The sequence below is a fragment of the Akebia trifoliata genome, chromosome 3 (assembly GCF_017979445.1).
Source record: "Akebia trifoliata isolate Shusen 1 chromosome 3, ASM1797944v1, whole genome shotgun sequence".
Lineage (NCBI taxonomy): Eukaryota > Viridiplantae > Streptophyta > Magnoliopsida > Ranunculales > Lardizabalaceae > Akebia > Akebia trifoliata.
The window spans coordinates 51057660-51077151 of record NC_141377.1 but is presented as its reverse complement, the minus strand read 5'-3'; the positions used below and the strand labels follow the sequence as shown (position 1 = coordinate 51077151).

General features: G+C 34.6%; 1 protein-coding gene across 2 annotated transcripts; it reads right to left on the bottom strand.

The window, feature by feature from the left end:
* Positions 1-690: 690 nt before the first annotated feature.
* Positions 691-17946, bottom strand: LOC147407779 (uncharacterized). 2 transcript variants are annotated; one of them, XM_086436530.1, is made up of 17 exons: positions 17601-17946; positions 16298-16436; positions 13813-14003; positions 10570-10649; positions 10382-10480; positions 9940-10063; positions 8695-8753; positions 8464-8529; positions 7459-7529; positions 7262-7358; positions 6477-6551; positions 4155-4253; positions 3461-3604; positions 3341-3370; positions 3192-3254; positions 1134-1211; positions 691-1018 (listed from the first exon to the last, which is right to left on the bottom strand). In XM_086436530.1, exons 2-17 carry the CDS (start codon positions 16414-16416, stop codon positions 932-934), a joined length of 1482 nt encoding a protein of 493 aa, XP_086292656.1. In that variant the 5' UTR covers positions 16417-16436; positions 17601-17946; the 3' UTR covers positions 691-931. The 2 variants fall into 2 exon arrangements, with proteins under 2 accessions (XP_086292656.1, XP_086292657.1); XM_086436531.1 differs by having other exon boundaries at positions 10382-10477; positions 17601-17941.
* Between the last annotated feature and the right edge of the window lie 1546 nt (positions 17947-19492).

Here is a 19492-nt window from a genome sequence, read left to right as displayed (position 1 = left end):
CAAAACATAAACCAAGTATATTCTTTCATAAAATTTGTAAATATTCCCCCATGCAACAGATCTCCAAAAAGTAGATTTTGACATTTTTAGTATTTTCAACTGAGAACGAGTTTTCATGTTTTATTTGGTTATTACTCAAATAATTCCCCTACTCACTGATTGTCCAATTTCAGATACAAAATTTGTGCTCCTGTTTGTTAATCAAATATATATATAAACACGGAAAGGGAGAGAGAGAGAGAGAGAGAGATCAACTTAACTCTCCAGGTTAATTATTCAAATCGAGGTATAATACATACGTATATATACATAGGACAGCATTTGGTAGAAAACATTCTAAACAACATTTTATCCTATATGACAAAAAAGTTTCGGAATGAGATGATTTTTTACGAGGATGATCCCTATGGTGAAGAGATCCTCCTCACAAAAAATCAACTGATTCTAAAACTTCGAGCCCTATGAAAAGTGGTTACAAACTAACAATAAAAAATGAACTATCCACAATTCTTCAATTTGAAAATGGAGCTAACAATTTCAGAATGGGCTGATATTTTATGAGGAGAATCCCCTCAACATCCAGATCATCATCCTCACAAAAAATCAGCTCATTCCAAAACTTTTAATGCCCATATAATACAAAACACAATGTTGTCTATGGAAACCGACCCATATGCATATAGATTGGGATGATACAAATACATATGAAATATTAAAATTGACAAAAGATCAATCTTAACATCTTAACATGTAACGTTTCTTATGATTAAACACACTGAAGGGGGCGAGGATTTAGCAAAGGTCCTTCACCCGCTATACATAATCAAAACCAAAAAGAATTAATTGCCTCAAAATTTGTAGAATTGCACACCCCATTATGGATTTTCCATCAATGTCAATAATAAATACATTCCTCACTTTTCCACTTCCATCAAGCCTCTAGTTTGGGGTCCACTTTTCGATTGCTGTATTTCCCAAATCTCCGTGCAACTCCATCATCTGATAAGGTGTCCCAAACCTGAAAACATATACATAGAGAGAGAGAGGCCATGATCATCATTCTCACTATGAAATAATTGGAAAACAGATAAAGGAATGGAAGGGAAAGGCCAACAAATCAGTTGAATACTCACTTGGAGTTCTCCTTTAGACCCTCCTATAGCTAGCAAGAAAGGGCTGTCCTCTGAGAAGGAAATGGAAAAAACTGCACCCTGGTAACATTTTGGACAATAACATTAGAAGTGCACACACCATATCAATGGAGCTAAATAATAAGACTTTACTAAAGACAGAGAAGAACAGAGCAAAAGAATTTGAAAAAGAAAAGTGAGAGAGGAGGTTATGGTATTTTCAATTGCTCAACTGCCATCTGAAACTAAGTCCCATGTATTAGAGAGAGCGTCTAGAAAACAAGTGATTTGGGTGCATTCGAAAAGAAAAAATTGAATGTAGACGTTTTATCCGCAAATCCCTTCTACGGTAGGAGGCAAGCCAAACAAGGTCAGCAGTAACACCACATAAAATGCCACTATTCCCTGTTACAGTATACATGAAGCATGCATACCTCCAATGATAAGTGGAAAACAGGATATGAAATAGATGTACATAATGCATAACTTTCCATGACTACAATATTTAAGTAATTTAATTTTTTTCAGACAATGGTATAAACTAAATTGTGTGATTAAACCTATATTTTAACTTATAATATACTTCCAGGTGTTCGAGATTTAGCACAAGTATAATGTGGAATGGCACAAAGGCATCAAATATATATATATATATATATATATATATATGGGTCATGTTCAAGGGCCAACTTTTAAGCCAACGAGTTTTGTCCTATATGGGTTAATAAGTTTCGGATTACGCTGATTTTTGGTGAGGATGATCTCCTCAACATATAGATCAACCTCACCAAAAATCAGCCCATTCCGAAACTTCTAACCCATGTAGGACAAAACACATTGGTTAAATAGTAGTCCTTTGAACATGACCCTATCAAAAGTGGTTTATTAAATAACAGTAAAAACAGACGGTCTACAATTCTTCAACTTATAAACTGCAGTTAGAAGTTTCAGAATTAGCAGATTTTTTGTGATGATGATCTCCTCACCATAGAGATCATCCTCACAAAACATCAGCACAGTCCGAACTTTTAATTCATATAGGACAAAACACTATGGCTAAGAATTTGGCAACCGAATGCTACCCTATATATATATAGAGGAATGCTCACATCCATTAGCATTCTCCACCACGTTTAATTTCCAAAAAATGCACGTCCCTTTTGTCTTTTAGTGAAAAAGATATGGGTATGTAGTCTTTTATATAATAAATACTTGTTTACATCATATATGCTAAGAGCATTTTAGTCTTTGTATTTAAATTAAATATCTTGTTTACAATAAATGCTTTGACAATCAATATCAACATAATAAATGCATTTATTATGTAAAAGACCAACATAACTTTGTCTTTTTTCACAAAAAGACAATGGATGGGTATTATTGGTAAGTAAATGTGGTGGAGAGTACTAACGTCCCCATGAGGTTTTGGACGTTAGCATTCCCCTCTATATATAAGGTTAGTGGTTAACAAGTGATGTTGGGATCAAGGGGATTTGAACTTAGGACATGGGAACAAAACTCCACACGCCTGACCGACTTAGCCAAGTTGGCACTTCAATAGCATGAATCTGGCCAATTATAACATAGGACACTGCGCCAGTGTCCCAAAAATGCTATCTTATAATATTAAAAAAAAAATGTTCTTTTTTGTTTCCAATAGCCCTGTTAACTTCCCTAATGTAGATGCAAGTCACGCACAATATTTAAAGGCCCAATCCCGTTTATATCTATCAATCTCTCAGTGCTGAGCCAAGTCACTTGTGTGAAAGCTCTTTGGGCAACAGCAATCATTTGGCTGAGTTGAATTGGTCTCCATTGAATCAAATCATCGTAGTTCAACACAAATGCGATCTGGGCAACAAAGCCACAGTGCCCATGGATATACGATAATTGGATTAAGCCATTTTTAGTGGAATTGGCCCAGAACAGAATATGGACAGCCCAGTCATCAGCTTTCCAACAGAGGATGTCAAAAACTTTGGAAGCAGGCTCCAGTCCGAACATTCGCCAAATCAAAACTAGTAACAAGGAAAACAGAAGTTAAAAATACGGCTAACTCACAGCTTTAGGATTCTGGGATGCAACACAAGAAGGCTGATTGTTCGATAAATCCCATAGTTTCACCTGAATCACACATGGATAAGAAAAGTGGGAAACATATATATGTATATATGAAAAATAAATTTCTTCGAGGAGCATGTTAAGTGTACCATTTTGTCTGAGGAACCCGTTGCGAGAAGCTGAGAAAAAAAATGGGAAGGATTACATAAAGGCCATTAAGGTATCAAATTATCTATATAAAATTGGGAGTCGATGAGAAAAAAGCATACCTTAGGTGCAGAAGGATTATAGGAGACTGCGCAAACAGCTTTGTCATGCGCATGGAGAGTGAAACTTGGCTTGCAAACAGAAGCTGGGTCCGATGTAGCAACCCGTAAATCATAACCCTGAATAGTACCATCTTCAAGACTAACCTGAGAGCACATTGGGAGGAAGATTAATCCAATCCACCCATGTCATTTCAATTTCAACCAACAGTAGGTTCTCCCAAAAGATGGGGGGAAATTTGGGCATAACCCTTCCCCCTTCAGGACATCATCATTTCTTGCTTTTGCTTCTTAATAAAATTATTCAATTTGTCATTAGAAAAAAAAAAGGTGTGGCATGCATGATGCAAGTGTCCATGATCACCACTCAGTCCTCGCACTGAAAGATCTGTTAGGGGGAATCACTTGCAGTGATCATCGATCCATGCATGATCCTAATCATCCCACTTACAGATCTAATGCTTATGATAATTCTCCTGCATTGATATTTTGGTCCACGAGATATAGGTAGGGGCCATCAGCTCCCACCCAATACATACAATGCCATGTGCACCATACAGGTCCCGATAGGCGGCCTCATACTGAAATCATCCCCTTTTGATTTGACTCCTCTAATTTAGGATCTTAAATTGCAGAGGGAAAAACAAGGTGCCAGGGAGAACAACCTTAAAGAAATGGTAGTGTTCCAGAAACTCACCACAAATGACTGCTCATCATGAGGGTCCCATGCTAGGCTTTCAACATCAGATGTTACTGCATATTTAAAACCTGCATGTGAAGGATACCTCATGTCCATCTGCATTGTGAATAGTTTGGGTTACAAAATCTGCAAAGTGGTCCAGAATAACTGAAAAATTCAACACTGGACCAAAACCTTAAACATCATCCTCTTGCCAACCAAGACTATCAATTGCAATCATAGTCCAAAATGTTGATTAAAAACTATTTTAGTGCACTACTATCATTTTATCAGAAGAGGTTTTATAATGTCATTTTAAATTGTCAAAGAAAAATTGCAAATCATCTCTTAAGTTGTGCATAAATTTACAAAACTGTTATCTACACATCTACCTATACCCAAAAAAAATTGTTTTTTCCCATTCAGATTTTCAAATTTTCATAGTTTCTAATGCACAAGTTGTAGTATCGTCAAAAAGCTCATCTCTAAGTCCTTATTCATTATTATTTTTGTGTATTTAAGAAGATATCCTTAAGAAGCTTAGAAACTTGGCCTTTTTACAACTAACAATGATGTATAAGAAAGTAATATGGTTATCCCACATACTCTGATATCTGTCACTTTGCTACCAGTCACTCGGGGTCTGTTTGATTGCAGGGAAATAGCCTTTCCAGGGCATTTGAAATACTTAATGATCATGGAAAACGGGTGGTGTGGAAAAATGAATTCCACCATTCCATTTCACTTAAGAAAAATAAAAAATAAGACAGAGGGTAGGGTGGTATGGTGCTCTGTTTTTTTATTTCAGAAAAAACAAAAAATAAAGGAAGATCAAGACATAACATACCTGGCTTGTGGATTGTAAAGAGAGAGACTCCACTGGCTCAAAACAAAAGAAAAAGGTGAAATGTTTTTTCCCAGCAGGCGGGAAATCCAATTCCCAGGGATCTTGGAGGAAAATCACATTGCGCTCAAGAAGGAATTTTGTTTTGACTAGAAAATTATTTTCCAAGTTGGAATTGCAATCAAACAATAAATAAAAAGTGGGTTTCCATGGAAACCACTTTTTTGTACACTTTATATGCACAATCAAACAGACCCTTAGTGCAGTAAAAGATGAGATTACACATATTTTTAATAAATTTTCTGCTACTTTTTTTTTTAAAATTATCTAGTCAGAAGAAGTAGCAATGCCAGACCCCTAGTTATCGGAAATTATCGAATGGAGATTCTTAAAAGAAATAAGCCAACAGCTAAGACCACTGCATGAGTTCCAAATCCAGCCAGAAAAACTTAAAATGAATACGTAAAATTACAAAACCTTTCTCCAATCCGAGTTTATCCAAAAGAAGACATACAATAAGCATGAAAACAAAGCATAATAAAAGATCATCACGGCAAGAAGCAACATATTATTTATAAAAAAAAAATTTGATAAATAACATATTATTTATATCATATTCCCATCTTAAAGAAAATCTCATTAAGAGGAAAACAAAGATAACAGGGAAGAATAAAAATCAACAGCACTACTGCAATAACAGATCGTAACCATGAGAATTAAGAATTCTTGGTCCCGAATGTAGCCATGCTTTACATGACCATTTATCTTCCATGGTTAATTTCCAAAACTACAAGTGACATTTGACATAGAATAGATGAAAGCTAACCATAAGTTTCAGAATAGAATAACAAAATTTTCAGAGTAGAATACTTTGGTGGATACGTCCACACATCTGAATTCTGTTCCAGACAAGACTTTAGTATGTGATGCACAAATCAGGGAGTCAAGGTGCTCAATCTAGGAGATCTCAAAGGCTAGAAATCAACCTAACAGGATATCGGCCACCAGATCAATAGATTTTCCCAAACCAACTGCCGTATTATTTTCCTCTGACCATTCAAAATAATGGCTCCAAACACTTTGCATACGGTGCCAAGTGTATGACAGGTTGGCCTGGCTTTTTGTCGGGTTGGTCACCAGTACTGAGATTTTTAAACTTTTACTAGCTTCAGGGAGCACAAGAGTAGATGCAATAGTAACCCAGTTTGCTATTTCTTAGGGCATTTAGGAGTGCAAGAGTAGATGCTTGCAGGGGACGGAGCAGACAACTCATGTGGTCATTATCTCTATTTTGGGTTTTACTATTTTACTGGTGTAAGAAATATGAAGAATTCAAAGGGAACTTCTTCGAGGATTTCATTTAACTTTTGAGTACTTTCTTTTGCTGGTATCTCAACCAGCTGTGTTAATAACATTTCCATTTATCCAAAAAGATTACTAGCTTCATTTCAGTAAATCCTCTAAAAATATTAATAGAACATGGATAACTATATTACCAAGACAACTGAGTGATCGAATGATCCACTGAGAAGAACATCTCGCGCACGCGGATTCCATGCAACTGCCTGAACCTGTAACAGGATCATGAGAAGCAGAAGCCAAGCCCATCAGTTCCACCATACATGCGACAACACAATGCATCATATTAATACAGATGACTACTTTCTAAGATTTCAATAGGAAGTTAAATTGAATGTGGTAATTGATCTGAAGTCAATAAATGGTGAAGATTGCAATAAAATAAGTAAATATTAATAATTTAGCCGCCCCATAATTACTGATGAACACCAAGATCTGCAAGAAGATAACAGTCATAGAAACTCATACATAAGGGTACAGCAAAATCCAAACAGATAAATGAAAGTTACAGAAAAAATGATATTCCATTTAATTAATTAAAACATAACTTATTACCGATTCTCCCAATAAAAACTTGTTAATGAAAATGTAAATCTAGGGGTGTTAAAGATGAATTGAAATTCCGAGCAGTATTAGCTTGTGGTGGAAGCCAGAGGAGGTTTAAAGCGAAAGAGGAGCAAGTGTCCGACAGGGGGAGTTAGAACCTGAGCTAGAAATCTTCATGCAACTAAGGATAAGCTAAACATCATCATGCAGATTCCTAAGGTAGTACACAGATTTCTTTTTTCTTTCTTTCTTTATAAGTGCATTAAAAAGGGGAAATGAACGTGAAAGATAACAAGATATGGTCATCATGTCCTAAAGTATCATTCAAGTGTTCAATTAAAATAAAATATTACTGGGGATAAAGTATGACTATTGCCTTGTCAGTATGGTGATTCCTTGTGCGAAAACATTCCCCTGCAACCATATCCCAGATCTTAACAGACATGTCAGCACTTGCACTTGCAAGGTACTCCCTAAATATAAATAAAAACAAGTAACTTTGTTAGGACAAATAAAAAAAGAGTGCGAGGAACAAAAAACAAATCACATCACAATAACAAGTTATGTGCTTACCTGGCCACTTTGTTCCAAGCAAGACCAAGCACGGAATCTGTATGACTATCCTTCTTGTATTTGATTGACGTCTAACATGAATCAAGGTTGCAAAAATTGGTATTAAAAAAAAAACATGTCAAGAAAATAGGTCATTAAGTTTAATATCTGTAGAACTCATAAACAAGAACACAAAGAGAAAAATACAAGGTAAAATCGGTAATTGTACTGCACAAGTATCATATACAACTAGAAGATGGCATGTGCAAACGCACATGTATATGAAGGGCTTATTTGTAATTCAAAATATTAATAAAGGGTGGTTTGAAGATTACCTAGTTAAAAGGATATCTTTGTAATTTTGAAAATTAACAAACGTGATTTTATGGATATGTACAATTGCAATTTTGTTGGTTTTTATGAAAATGACCTTGATCATATTAAGTTTAAATGTTAAGGTGGGGCATTTACGGAATCAAAATTTTGGGGTTGAACTACTTCTACTTATTCCGCCCTCTCTCATTATAACATTTTTTATCAGTGTATCCACACACTCACCCATTCTATTATTCTATTAAAAATCTAAACTAATTTCAGTGAATGATTCACATATAATATATATTAGATAGTTGTGAATCTTTTTTATAGTATGTGAATCGTGGCCTCCAGGAAATGTTACATGTATTACTGTCTACAATACTCTGACTATAGATTACCCTTCAGAAAAGATAGTGCACCTCTGCCACCCAGTTTAAAGAAAAAAAAAAAAGTAGGCCTGGTTACTGGGATTACACTGTTCCCAACACAAAGGAAATGCATAACACGTGTGAGCCAATCAGCAGTAAACCTTTTTTTCCTTCGAGCACAGTGACAAAGGCTGTGCACCTTTTGTGCTTCCTTTAGCATTTCTTTTGTGAAGAAAATATATATACAATAAGAATAAATAGATACCAGAACATATGTGAGATTTGTAATTCAACATAAAACTCATAAAAGAAATGTCAAGATAAAAAAATAGTGTCAAACCTTCTTTCCTTTCTTTTTCTTCTTGGCAATGCCTCCTAATACCATACAAGGTTGGACTTCATCAACCTGAAAAATGAACAGGAAAAAGTGAGCAAAAACAAGAGATTTCCAACAGTGGATATCTACTTAAGGTCAAAATGATTTCTCAAACTTAACAGATAGATAAATTGTATTTTCTCATGGATTAAATTGCATCAACCGACAAAATAAAGAAAAAGTATTTCCACGTACAAGGTCAAGGTCCCAAATTTCAATAGCGGGCTCCATCGACCCAACAGCTATAAAGTTTCCTGCCAATTTAAGGATACAAAAGGGAGTGTTTTAGAAAAAAAAAAGAAGATAGATAAAAGGAAGTCAACAACTGAACAGCCGAAAAAACAATATTACATGTTCAATAATATACAGCACCAGTAATTATTATTTCTCGTCTTGTCAATGATGACATCAACTAAGGAAATTTTATGTGTGTGTTGTGCGGAGGGAGGGGGTCATTTAATAATTCTCTCTTCAATGATGAGATATTGACATCAACTAAAGAAATCTTATACATGTGTTGTGTGGGGGAGGGGGGTCACTGATTCACACACAAGACGATGTGGCACTAGGGATCAGCAAATGAAGTAGAGCTAAGGTCAACCATCTACATGTACACACAAATCTTCATGTACTGCAAAGCATTTATACCATGGGAGCCTTCTAGTGCAGAGAAGATCTTCAAAAGTCACCACCTGCCCCTTGATTCCTCACTCAAATCCTGCTTATTCTAACACTTCAAAACCTTGTTTCTTCCAAAAGACCAACTAGATACAACTATAACTCCATAAGCCCATTAAATTCACACTTGAAACAGACATGTTCACACCACTAATAGATTTTGCTAAAAATATTAACTAATTTTTTTTTTTTCAAAATATAAATTTTTAAACCAATTAATAAATAGGTTAAGCTTCAATACATTTATCAAATTATAACTGACTTTTTACTTTTTCAGCTTCAAAAAAAAAAAAAAAAAAATGATAGTCATTCAGTTTCTTAATGTTAACTAATTATTGTTTTACTTTTGGATGTGTGACACGAAAACTATGGTTTAAAATAACATTAAACTAAATAATTACAGCCATTATATAATGATAAAACCTGAGACCCATTCCATTGTTTGAAAAATCAAGGTAATCGGCTATTTACATAATAGTGTTATAATTTTAAAAAAAAAGTGATTTCTTTAACTATCATGTTTTTTATAGGTACGATAACACACAGAGAATAACAGGCATTCTGTCCATTATTTAAGTTCAACTTTTGATTTCATAAAAAAAACTAAAATTAAAAATTACATTTTGATATTCATTATTTCAAATGTCGAGCCTACACCATTATAGTTATACTGATTATAGCTCAACAATCCACAAGACTACCTGCTAGAAAATAAAAAAGAACTCATCAATATTCAACTAAAAAGGTGAACTGATTATTTACCTTTATCTCCACCTTTAAGGTTACAATCAAGCCAAGCTGTGCAAAGGGGGAAGGCTGGAAGGATGATATCATGATGAGGATACAAGTTTGAATCGCCATCGTCAAATTCCTCGAATAAACAAATCTGCCATAATATGAAAAATGTGAGACTTTGATTAGCTTATCATAGTTCAATCAAGTGGTGAACTTTTCAAGTCAACTATGAAAATAGAACACAAATGCAGGTCAGCACTGAACATGGAGACAACATCAAACATAACTTTTCTATGCTATGTAAAAAAAATTAGTTAACTTAGGGTTTTTTTTGGCAGGCAAACATTACAACAATTACATACATTAATGCTTGTTTATTACTAATTCAGCTCGATAAGTTGAATCTGGTGAGTGAATAACAGATGGTACTGAGTGAACAAAAGAAAGTGTCCTCCAAGTTATTACATGCCTGAAGTTGACTGACATCATCCTCATTACGTGCACAGATTATAACTGCATCTGATGGTTTTATGGTTATGTCCTCAATTTCTTCGTCGTCGTCATCCTGCTAAGAATAAGCTTTAATTATTCAAACATCAAAAACTGAAGAAGTTATAGAACACTGGATTGTAATATTAACAAACTCATCAAACTTACATCCTTATCCTTCAGGTACGGATCCATGTCATTACTTGGGTAGAAAGTGTCCCCAAGTCCAGAACTAAATAGCTCTATGCCTGAGTTCACCCAGTAAAAAAAATCTTGATTAAATATCCAATGGGAAATTCAGCAACGAGAAAAGCCAAAAATATGGTTTAAAAACTGCGTATATGCAACGATTTATAGATAAGCTATGAAACAATGACATGACAATGTGCATCGGTACCAAACAAAGATAAAAAGTATCTAACATGGTGCTTTCATTAAGCAAAGATGCCAACACACCCATACAATTTATAATAATATAATGTTATATATTTTTTTTAAGTATGTTTGACCTTTTGAATTGGGGCCTTATCCCAAAGATTTGGGATTGGCTGAAGGAATCTTGCTCCTCTAGTGTTGGGAGGTGGTGGATTTTTACACAGACTGCCAACCTTACGCAACCTCCCTCCTTTATGGCTTGGAGCCAGCAATAGAGTTTTTTAACGAACTTTGGAATTCATTTGAAAACAGAAATAAGTAATATATGAAAGAGGATACGGCACTGCCTAACTTGATAACCTTAAGTTTATTGTAATATCAAACAACTATACTTTTATTTAACAACTTAACAGATTAGTGTGAATGAATTATGGAGATCTCCACCCTACTTTAGAATTCACTTTTGCAGATAATATCAGTAAAAAAATAGGATGACACAGCATTACGAGGATAGGTGTGTACAGTGTTGTCAAATGTGATCGCATATGCCATTTCTAAACAAAATTTTGCATATGCCATAGTCGCATATGTGAAATTATGCCATAAAAAAATATGCGATGGCATAAGTTATTGTGCGATCACATACCACAATACGCGACTGCGATGGCATAATGTCCAACAGTCAGAAATACGACCGTTGGACACAATTTTTTTTGTTTTTTCTTTTAAACACTACGCCTACCTTCCCTCCCCCCCCCCCCCCCCCCCCCAATACTTCTACTACAACATATTATCTACTCTCTTCTCTACTCCCTACTCTCTACTACTACTACCATCTCTAAGATTCAAGATCAAGAATCAAGAGTCAAGAGTCAAGATTCATCACATTTATCAATTCATCATTCATCATTCATCAAGCATTCAAGTCAATATTCAAGCCTTCAACTCAAGCATTGTCCATTGAAGAATCAAGAATTCAAGATCAAGATTCAAGAAGCAAGATCAAGAATCAAGATTGGTTGCACAAGAATACAACTTATACAAGACTCAAGAATCAAGATCAAGATTCAATACATTATACTTATACATCATCAATCAGCAACCATTCACCATCATCTTCTCAAGTCTCAAGTCAACTCAGCATCATCTTTATATTTCATTCCAAAATCAAATCTCAATCTCAACTCTTCACTCTTGACTTGAGGTATTTATATATATATATATATATATATATATATATATATAGGGTGGCGTTCAAGGGCCAACTTTTTAGCAAACTTTTTGGCAAAACATTTTTCAAAACATGGGTTAGAGGTTTTGGAATGGGCTGATTTTTGGTGAGGATGATCTCTACGGTGAGGAGATCATCCTCACCAAAAATCAGCCCATTCCAAAACTTCTAACCCATGTTTACAAGTTGAAAAATCGTGGACCGTCCATTTTTTATAAACTGGTTTTGATGGGGTTAGAAGTTTTGGAATGGGCTGATTTTTGGTGAGGATGATCTCCTCACCGTAGAGATCATCCTCATCAAAAATCAGCCCATTCCAAAACCTCTAACCCATGTTTTGAAAAATGTTTTGCCAAAAAGTTTGCTAAAAAGTTGACCCTTGAACGCCCCCCATATATATATATTGTGTTAATTTCTTAATTGTCATTGTTAGTTTGTTAGTGATTGTTACTTTAACTTAGTTAGAACTTAGAAGTTAGATTAGAAATTTTAAATTAGAACAAAGTGACACTCACATTCACACATTAGAATTTAGAAAAACATTACATATTTACATCACACATTCACTATCACTAACACCACCATCATGTTTTCCTCGTCAGCCAACTCTTCCCTAAGGCCAAAGTCTAATGACCCTGGTTGGGAATACAGGCATTATCGTAATGCAAACGAAAAAAGTCAAGTTGCGTGTGAGCTATGCGACTACACAAGCCAAGGTGGCATTGCATGCCACAAACAACATCTAGTGTATATGTCGGGATCAAATGCGAAGGCATGTGACAAGGTTACACCCTACATTTGAAGAGAGATCACGGAATACATGGTTAAGACTTCTAGGAAAAAACAAGTTTATGTAATTAACTTGGAAAGTTACATTGAAGGTGACAGGATTGAGGAAGACGACGATGACATCGTCGCATATGATACTCCTCCTACGTCGAAGGGACGTAGTCGACCACCAGTTCCTCCCCCACAAAGAACTACTAAAAGAGCTCAAGCCAAGCCAAAGAAGAAGGAGAGGATGCTTAAGATTACAAGATAAAGGCGAGATACAAGAGGAAGAGGATGAAAATGAAGCTGAAGAACTGTTGGGAGTAGATGAGATGTTAATGAGAACAGAAGATGAAGAAACAAAAGAGGAAAAGATGTATGTAAAAGAAGGTGATGATTCAGATGATGATGGGAATGGAAGTGATGATGGCGAAGGCAGCGATCCTAATCCAGATGTTATTCCCCAATGGATTAGGGATGGTTGTGTGGAATATGATGCAAATCAGATTTATTAAAGACTATGCTTGTAATTTGTAATTTTTCACTTACATTTTTAATAAAGATTTGAGGTTTTTTACTTGAATTTCATAAAGTTTTATTGATTTTTTATATTATAAGCATGTTTATGAATCTTACATAATTTATTGAGACTTTTTATGATTTTTTTCCTAATTTATTTCTTTTTTCTGATTTATTTCTGATTTTTCAAAAAAAAAAATTGACCAATGTGCGATTTTGCATATGCGCACAGCCTGTGCCGGTTGCGTAGGGCCACATAAGCTATTTGATAACATTGGGTGTGTATAGAGTGGATGAATGTCACACCATGCGTCTGATACGACAAAAAACCGTAAAAGTGTTGTATTGTTGTTACATAGTATGTTACTAAGATTCTAATACTCTCAAAGAACCTTGGGTGTCAATGCCAAGCTCGATTGCATAGAAACTTAGAAAGGCCTAGTATACCTAACCAAAAGAAAGAAATAAAACAGCAAAAAGTGGGCAATCATATGTGAACAAATCGTGGAAGGTACCATCATCTTCATCATCATAGTTGTCCATGTCAAGCTCCCTAAGGGCATCAGCTAAGTCTTTGGACCCAGAACTTTTGTTTTCAGAAGTCTTGCCAAGCACATCTGCGGCAGCTAATGCCTGGGAAACTTCATCAGTCTTCTTGGCAGCATCAACGTCCATATCTTCATCTCCTTCATCCTCGTCATCTCCACTGCATAAACAAAAAAAATTCTGAACCAAGCAAAGGGCAAGACATGGAAGGTTACATGAGATTCAATTCTTGTTTAGTATATGATTACTTGATCTACATATATTAAATGAGAGAGAGATCCACCAGGGCGAAATACTATAGATGCAAGATATCGGAGGAGGGTGAATGCTTTATTTTTTGGCATTCAGAAAACAATTAAAAGTATAGAGATAAAAAAGAAATAAAGTTTTTAAATTACATCCTGAAAATGAAGAAAGATGTGATGTACGTGTACTTAGGGGTGCAACTTGGTCCGGTTCAAACCGATAGCTTTGGGGTGGTTCGGTTCGGTTTGGAACTAGTTGCGGTTCGGTTCTGGGTTACAAAAATGGAGAACCAATCAATTTTGTTCGGTTCTCACATCAAGCTTGTATAGAACCGAACCCTTATGTAATAAATAAATATATATGTATATAATAATTATTTTAAGAGTTGGGACATAGATTAATGATCTTTTATGGATAAACTAATGACTTTTTATAGATAGATTAGTGATTTATTCTATGAAAATTTATGTTTATTATATATTTATTTTTTCATTAAAAATGTCACTTACAAATTACAGAACCCATAGAACCGAACCGAACCAAACCGACTTTAGTTCGGTTTGGGTTGGTTTGGTTCCAATGGAATTTGGTTCGGTTCTAGTTCTTATTAAGTGGAACCGACCTATGTTGGTTCGGTTCCAATTTGACATCAAACCGAACCAAGTTGCACCCCTATGTGTACTAGGTAATAACTTGTCAGTGTTTAGCATAGGACGGGAGGTGTCTAACATGGCACCTTCGAGAAGATCAAATTACCGACAAGTTTGAACTTAAATATTTTGCAATATTTGATATGATATATTTCAAACAAACAAGTAACGAAAATAAGAAAAGTAAAGAAAAAATATCCCTATAATGTAAATGATGTCAAAGCATGGTTTGAGTTTAACCACTTAATTAACTAGTGTATAGACAACATTCCCCAATTATATTTTTCTTTGATAGGTAAGTTGGACTTGAACCCACGACTTTCAATTGAGTCAAACCAACTAAGCTATTAGTTGAGCTCAACAACAATCCTCTTTGAAAAATCATTTTAACAGAAAATCATTAAGGATAAATTTCACACCATCTTACGTGTTAGGATGTGTGCCGGAGCATTTCTTTTTCTTTTTCTCTTTTTTTTCCTTTTTTTCCTCTATCTCAAGGCTTCCCCCACACCCTTTTGGGATGGGACTTTCGAACACTCAACCAGTGGGAGCAAACCCCTGTCACTAGTTTAACCCAGTGTTGTTGCGATTGCATATGCGCACGCATATGCTATTTTTTAAAAGTAAATCACATGTCATCATGGCATATGCGATTTAGTGATTCTGGATCATCATGCAATCACATACAAAACTATGCAAATGCATGGTGTAATATGCAATGGCATATTTTACTCCAATGGTAAAAAAATTGACTATTGGAGCATTAAGTGTAACTTTTTTTAATCTATCTTCTCCTACAATATCCTATTCCTGCATCATTCTAAGCTATTTCTTTTACTCTTTCCCTTGCATATACTCCTTTAAATCTTATTTTTACTATTATTTTTCAAAATATTGAGTTTATGCATTCTAACATGAGAGCATGGTATCGTATTATTAAACTATTTAAGTGGATCCCATGTTAAGTATCCAAAACTAGAACTTGATAATTAAAGTAAAGTCACATTCGTATCATGCAATAGTTTATACATTATTGACTATTTGGCTTATTGACTTCTTTTATTTTTGTTACTAAATGGCTAAACGTAAGCAAGTTTATTTAATTTTGAAAATGAAAGCTATCCAAATGTATTGTTCTAGGTTTGTTTTAATTTTCCTATATTTTTCTGATTTTTTTAACTTCCCCCCCCCCCCCTTTTTTGAGATAAAAAAATAATAATTTGTGCAACATGCTACCGCATATGGTCACATATGATGTTTGATAACATTGGTTTTACAGCTAAGCCAACCCCTAGGAGTGTATGTATATTCACATTTGCTATGGTATCAAAATGTACACTTTAACAAGAATGGGTTCTATAAACTAGTGTTGGAGAGAGGTAAGAGTATGTACCAAAATCATGGAATTAATGAAATTTAATAATAACTTACATCTCAACCAAATCACATTTTATTATAGAGCTTATTCTCCCAACTCGGTCATTACGAATGAGAAAGTCAAGACTAATAAAGAAGCATGAGCAACAAAAGGAAAGGTTATCCAATATACAAATTTTACCTAATCTCTAAAGCACTATTCTTCAACATCTCTTCAATTTCTTCTTTCGATGGTGGCTCAGCCTCGGCTGGAACAGGCTTCAACACCCCTTTAGGGACCCAACAAATAGCCGAAATCATGTTGCACACACACGTATGCTCTACAAAAGGAACAAAAAATAGTAAAAAAGTGACTCCATTCCACCTCTAGCTTCAATCCCAAGGTTTAATGTCTGTTTCGAATTCGGATCATCATTTTTTTCCAAGAATGGCAATCCAAAGTCCAAAAAGACACTTAGTTTTTTCAAAATATATAAATTTCGTCCCAAAAAAGATGCCTTTTTTGCAGAGAATTCACTCATTTTTGTATGAAGGAATATATCAGAGACAATGAAGAAGAAAATAAAACAAAGTACCCAGTAAGAACAAAGAAAAATGGCGTTGAAATTGAAGGAAAAACGAAATCAAACCAAAAAACACCCAAGTTATCCGAAGAAATAAAATTTGCAGACTGAAAAACATTGCAATTGAACAACGTACCTAAAAATCAAAAGTAGGGGTAAAGCTTTTGATGATGAAGATGTTTCTGAATAAATAGCAATTGAAAACAAAGGATTAAATTTGAAGTTTGAACAGAATCCACGATATAACTTACCAGACACAGAAGTAACTTTCGGGCTAAACATGTTGTGAATATTGAAAATGAATCAAACCCTCAGTACAAGACATGCAACCTAAAAATTACTCAATCGCAATCATTGATTCCTAAAAATTCCTAAATTGACTCACTACAAGTTGGACAAGCATACTGATGAGAATCACTATTTTTTTGGGTAGTGGATGTTGGTTTGTGAGCAATGGAGGCCAGTGCAGGCTCTCACAATAGGGCTGACCTGATTAATAAAATTCAATTCACATGCAAATACATAAACCCGATACAACCACCACAATCACACAAGCTAGAACCCAATTCACCTGCAAATACATAAACCCCAACCCTAAACCCACCAAATAGATCAGGTAAAGTATGGTAAAGTAAGGCGAATAATACGAAAAATGAAATCATATAAATTCAATTCAACCATAGAGGGCTGGCGGGTATGGACTTTAGGTATTCTCTATGATTCTGTTAAAAACCCACAAAAATTCATTAATGGTGTCACCATGGATGACTGGACTTGTATTATTTGTGAGAGTTTTAATGTCCATTAATGGCGGACAAGAAGACATGTTGATGCAAGTTAATCGCTACGGTTTTTTGATGAATATCGAACCAGTTGAGAGAGAGAGAGACAAAGAAAGAGATAAAAAGAGAGAGAGCTTACAGGTTAAAATGGGTTTCACGATGATGATGATGATGATGATGATGATGAAGGAGCGTGGAGGGTGAGAGGACTCTGTCTCTGTCGATCTGCGATCTTCGCCACAGAGAGTTCTCAACTCTCACTTCTTACTGTGAAAGTTAGAAACCCTCTTTGTTGAGGGTTTCTAAGGGTGAACGATGAGGAGATGATGAATTTTCTGCTGCAATCTTCGGAGGGGTCTCTGCTGCAATCGTCGGAGGGATAGCCGCCGAAATCGCCTGAGGGAGGAGACGCGAAAGAGGAGAGGGTTTTTGTGAGGGTTTCCACGGGTGAAGGGTTTCTGTTTCATGGTTTTAAAACTCGTCCGACACCGAAACGTATCGCCCGAGTAAACTCGGTATCGAGGCTGAACGAGGCTATCTCTCAAATCCATTTGAGACGTCCACCTATTGTGAGATAAGTGAGACGCAAATGATACATACCACCAAATGAATAAATAGTAAGACAAAAGATATTAAATGAGTTAAACATTCTCAACTTTATATTTTTTCAGACAGATCAAATTTTTTTCATCTTCTCAACTAAGTGAATAATAAATAATAATAATAAATTTGGAGAAAATTTTCATCTTCTTCATCCAATTCAAAACGAAATCGAACGAAGAAGATAAAACATATATAATAATGAAAATAAAACATACGTAAACAATGTAATATTTAATTTATTTATTTTGATTGATATATTATAATTTTTTTTTGTTTTTATGTTTTTTTTTACTTCATTTTTTAATAAGAATCATTTCTTAGTTTTTTCAGATTTTTTAAATGGTTAAAAACCGTTGTCTCAATGCCGAATGAGACGAGATATATCATCCGAGTTAACTCGATATCAAGGTTGAATGAGACGAGACATGAAATCGGATTTAAAAATCATGTTCTGTTTTAATGAATTCACGAGGAATATATCAAGTAAAATGTAAAATTTCGTGAGGGTATAATTGGAAACGCAACTTATATTTGACCAAAAAAATTGTTCTACACAAGAAAAATAGTTTGGAGAAGTACTAGTCTCGATACTTCTCTCAAAAGTACTATTTTTACTCTTTTACGGAATTACTTTTCCAAGTGTTTATCTATCCAAATAATTGATATAGTGCTTTTAGCTCATGCTAAATAAGTCAATCCAAACAAGCCCTAGGGTTTTAGAAAAAGAGATTTTCCAATTCTAAATTGAGGCGAGTTAAGCCATGGTTTTAAAACTCGATTTGTCGTCTCGTTCATGGACAAGGCCAAGTTGTATCGGACGTAATAACCCTTTTAACTCGGTATAAATTATTTATATATATATTTAAATGAAATAAAGTATAATTTTTTTCATATAATAAGATAGATTAGAAGATTTCGTCATAAATTATTGCTTTATCCATATAACAAATATTTTATTTTAAAAACATTAATTATTTTGATCAAAATCTACAAAATCCCAACTGAGTCGGCCAAGTTTTCAAGTAGTTGTTTACAATTATGATTGAGTTTATATGAAATATTGAACTCAAAAAATAAATTAAATCTAAAAAAAAAAAAAAAACAATGGAGAAAGATGCTATTGGCACCCTAACTTTTACTTATTCTCAATCATTCACTCATTTTCTTAGTTGAATTACCAATTCACGTGCAAAATACGAAGAAATTCCAAAATCGGTACACCATTTTTCAGGAGAATATGAAATCCTTAGAAAAATGATCACGGGAAAATGAAGTTCTTGAAGAAAACGTATTCCACGATTCGATTGCACCTACTCAAATATAGTGCGAGAATGGCATTGAAAAATGGGAAAATCATTTTTCCAGTGAGAAAGAGGGGTTAGGGTATATATCTATTTATGATTAAAGTAAACATCAAATATTATTTGA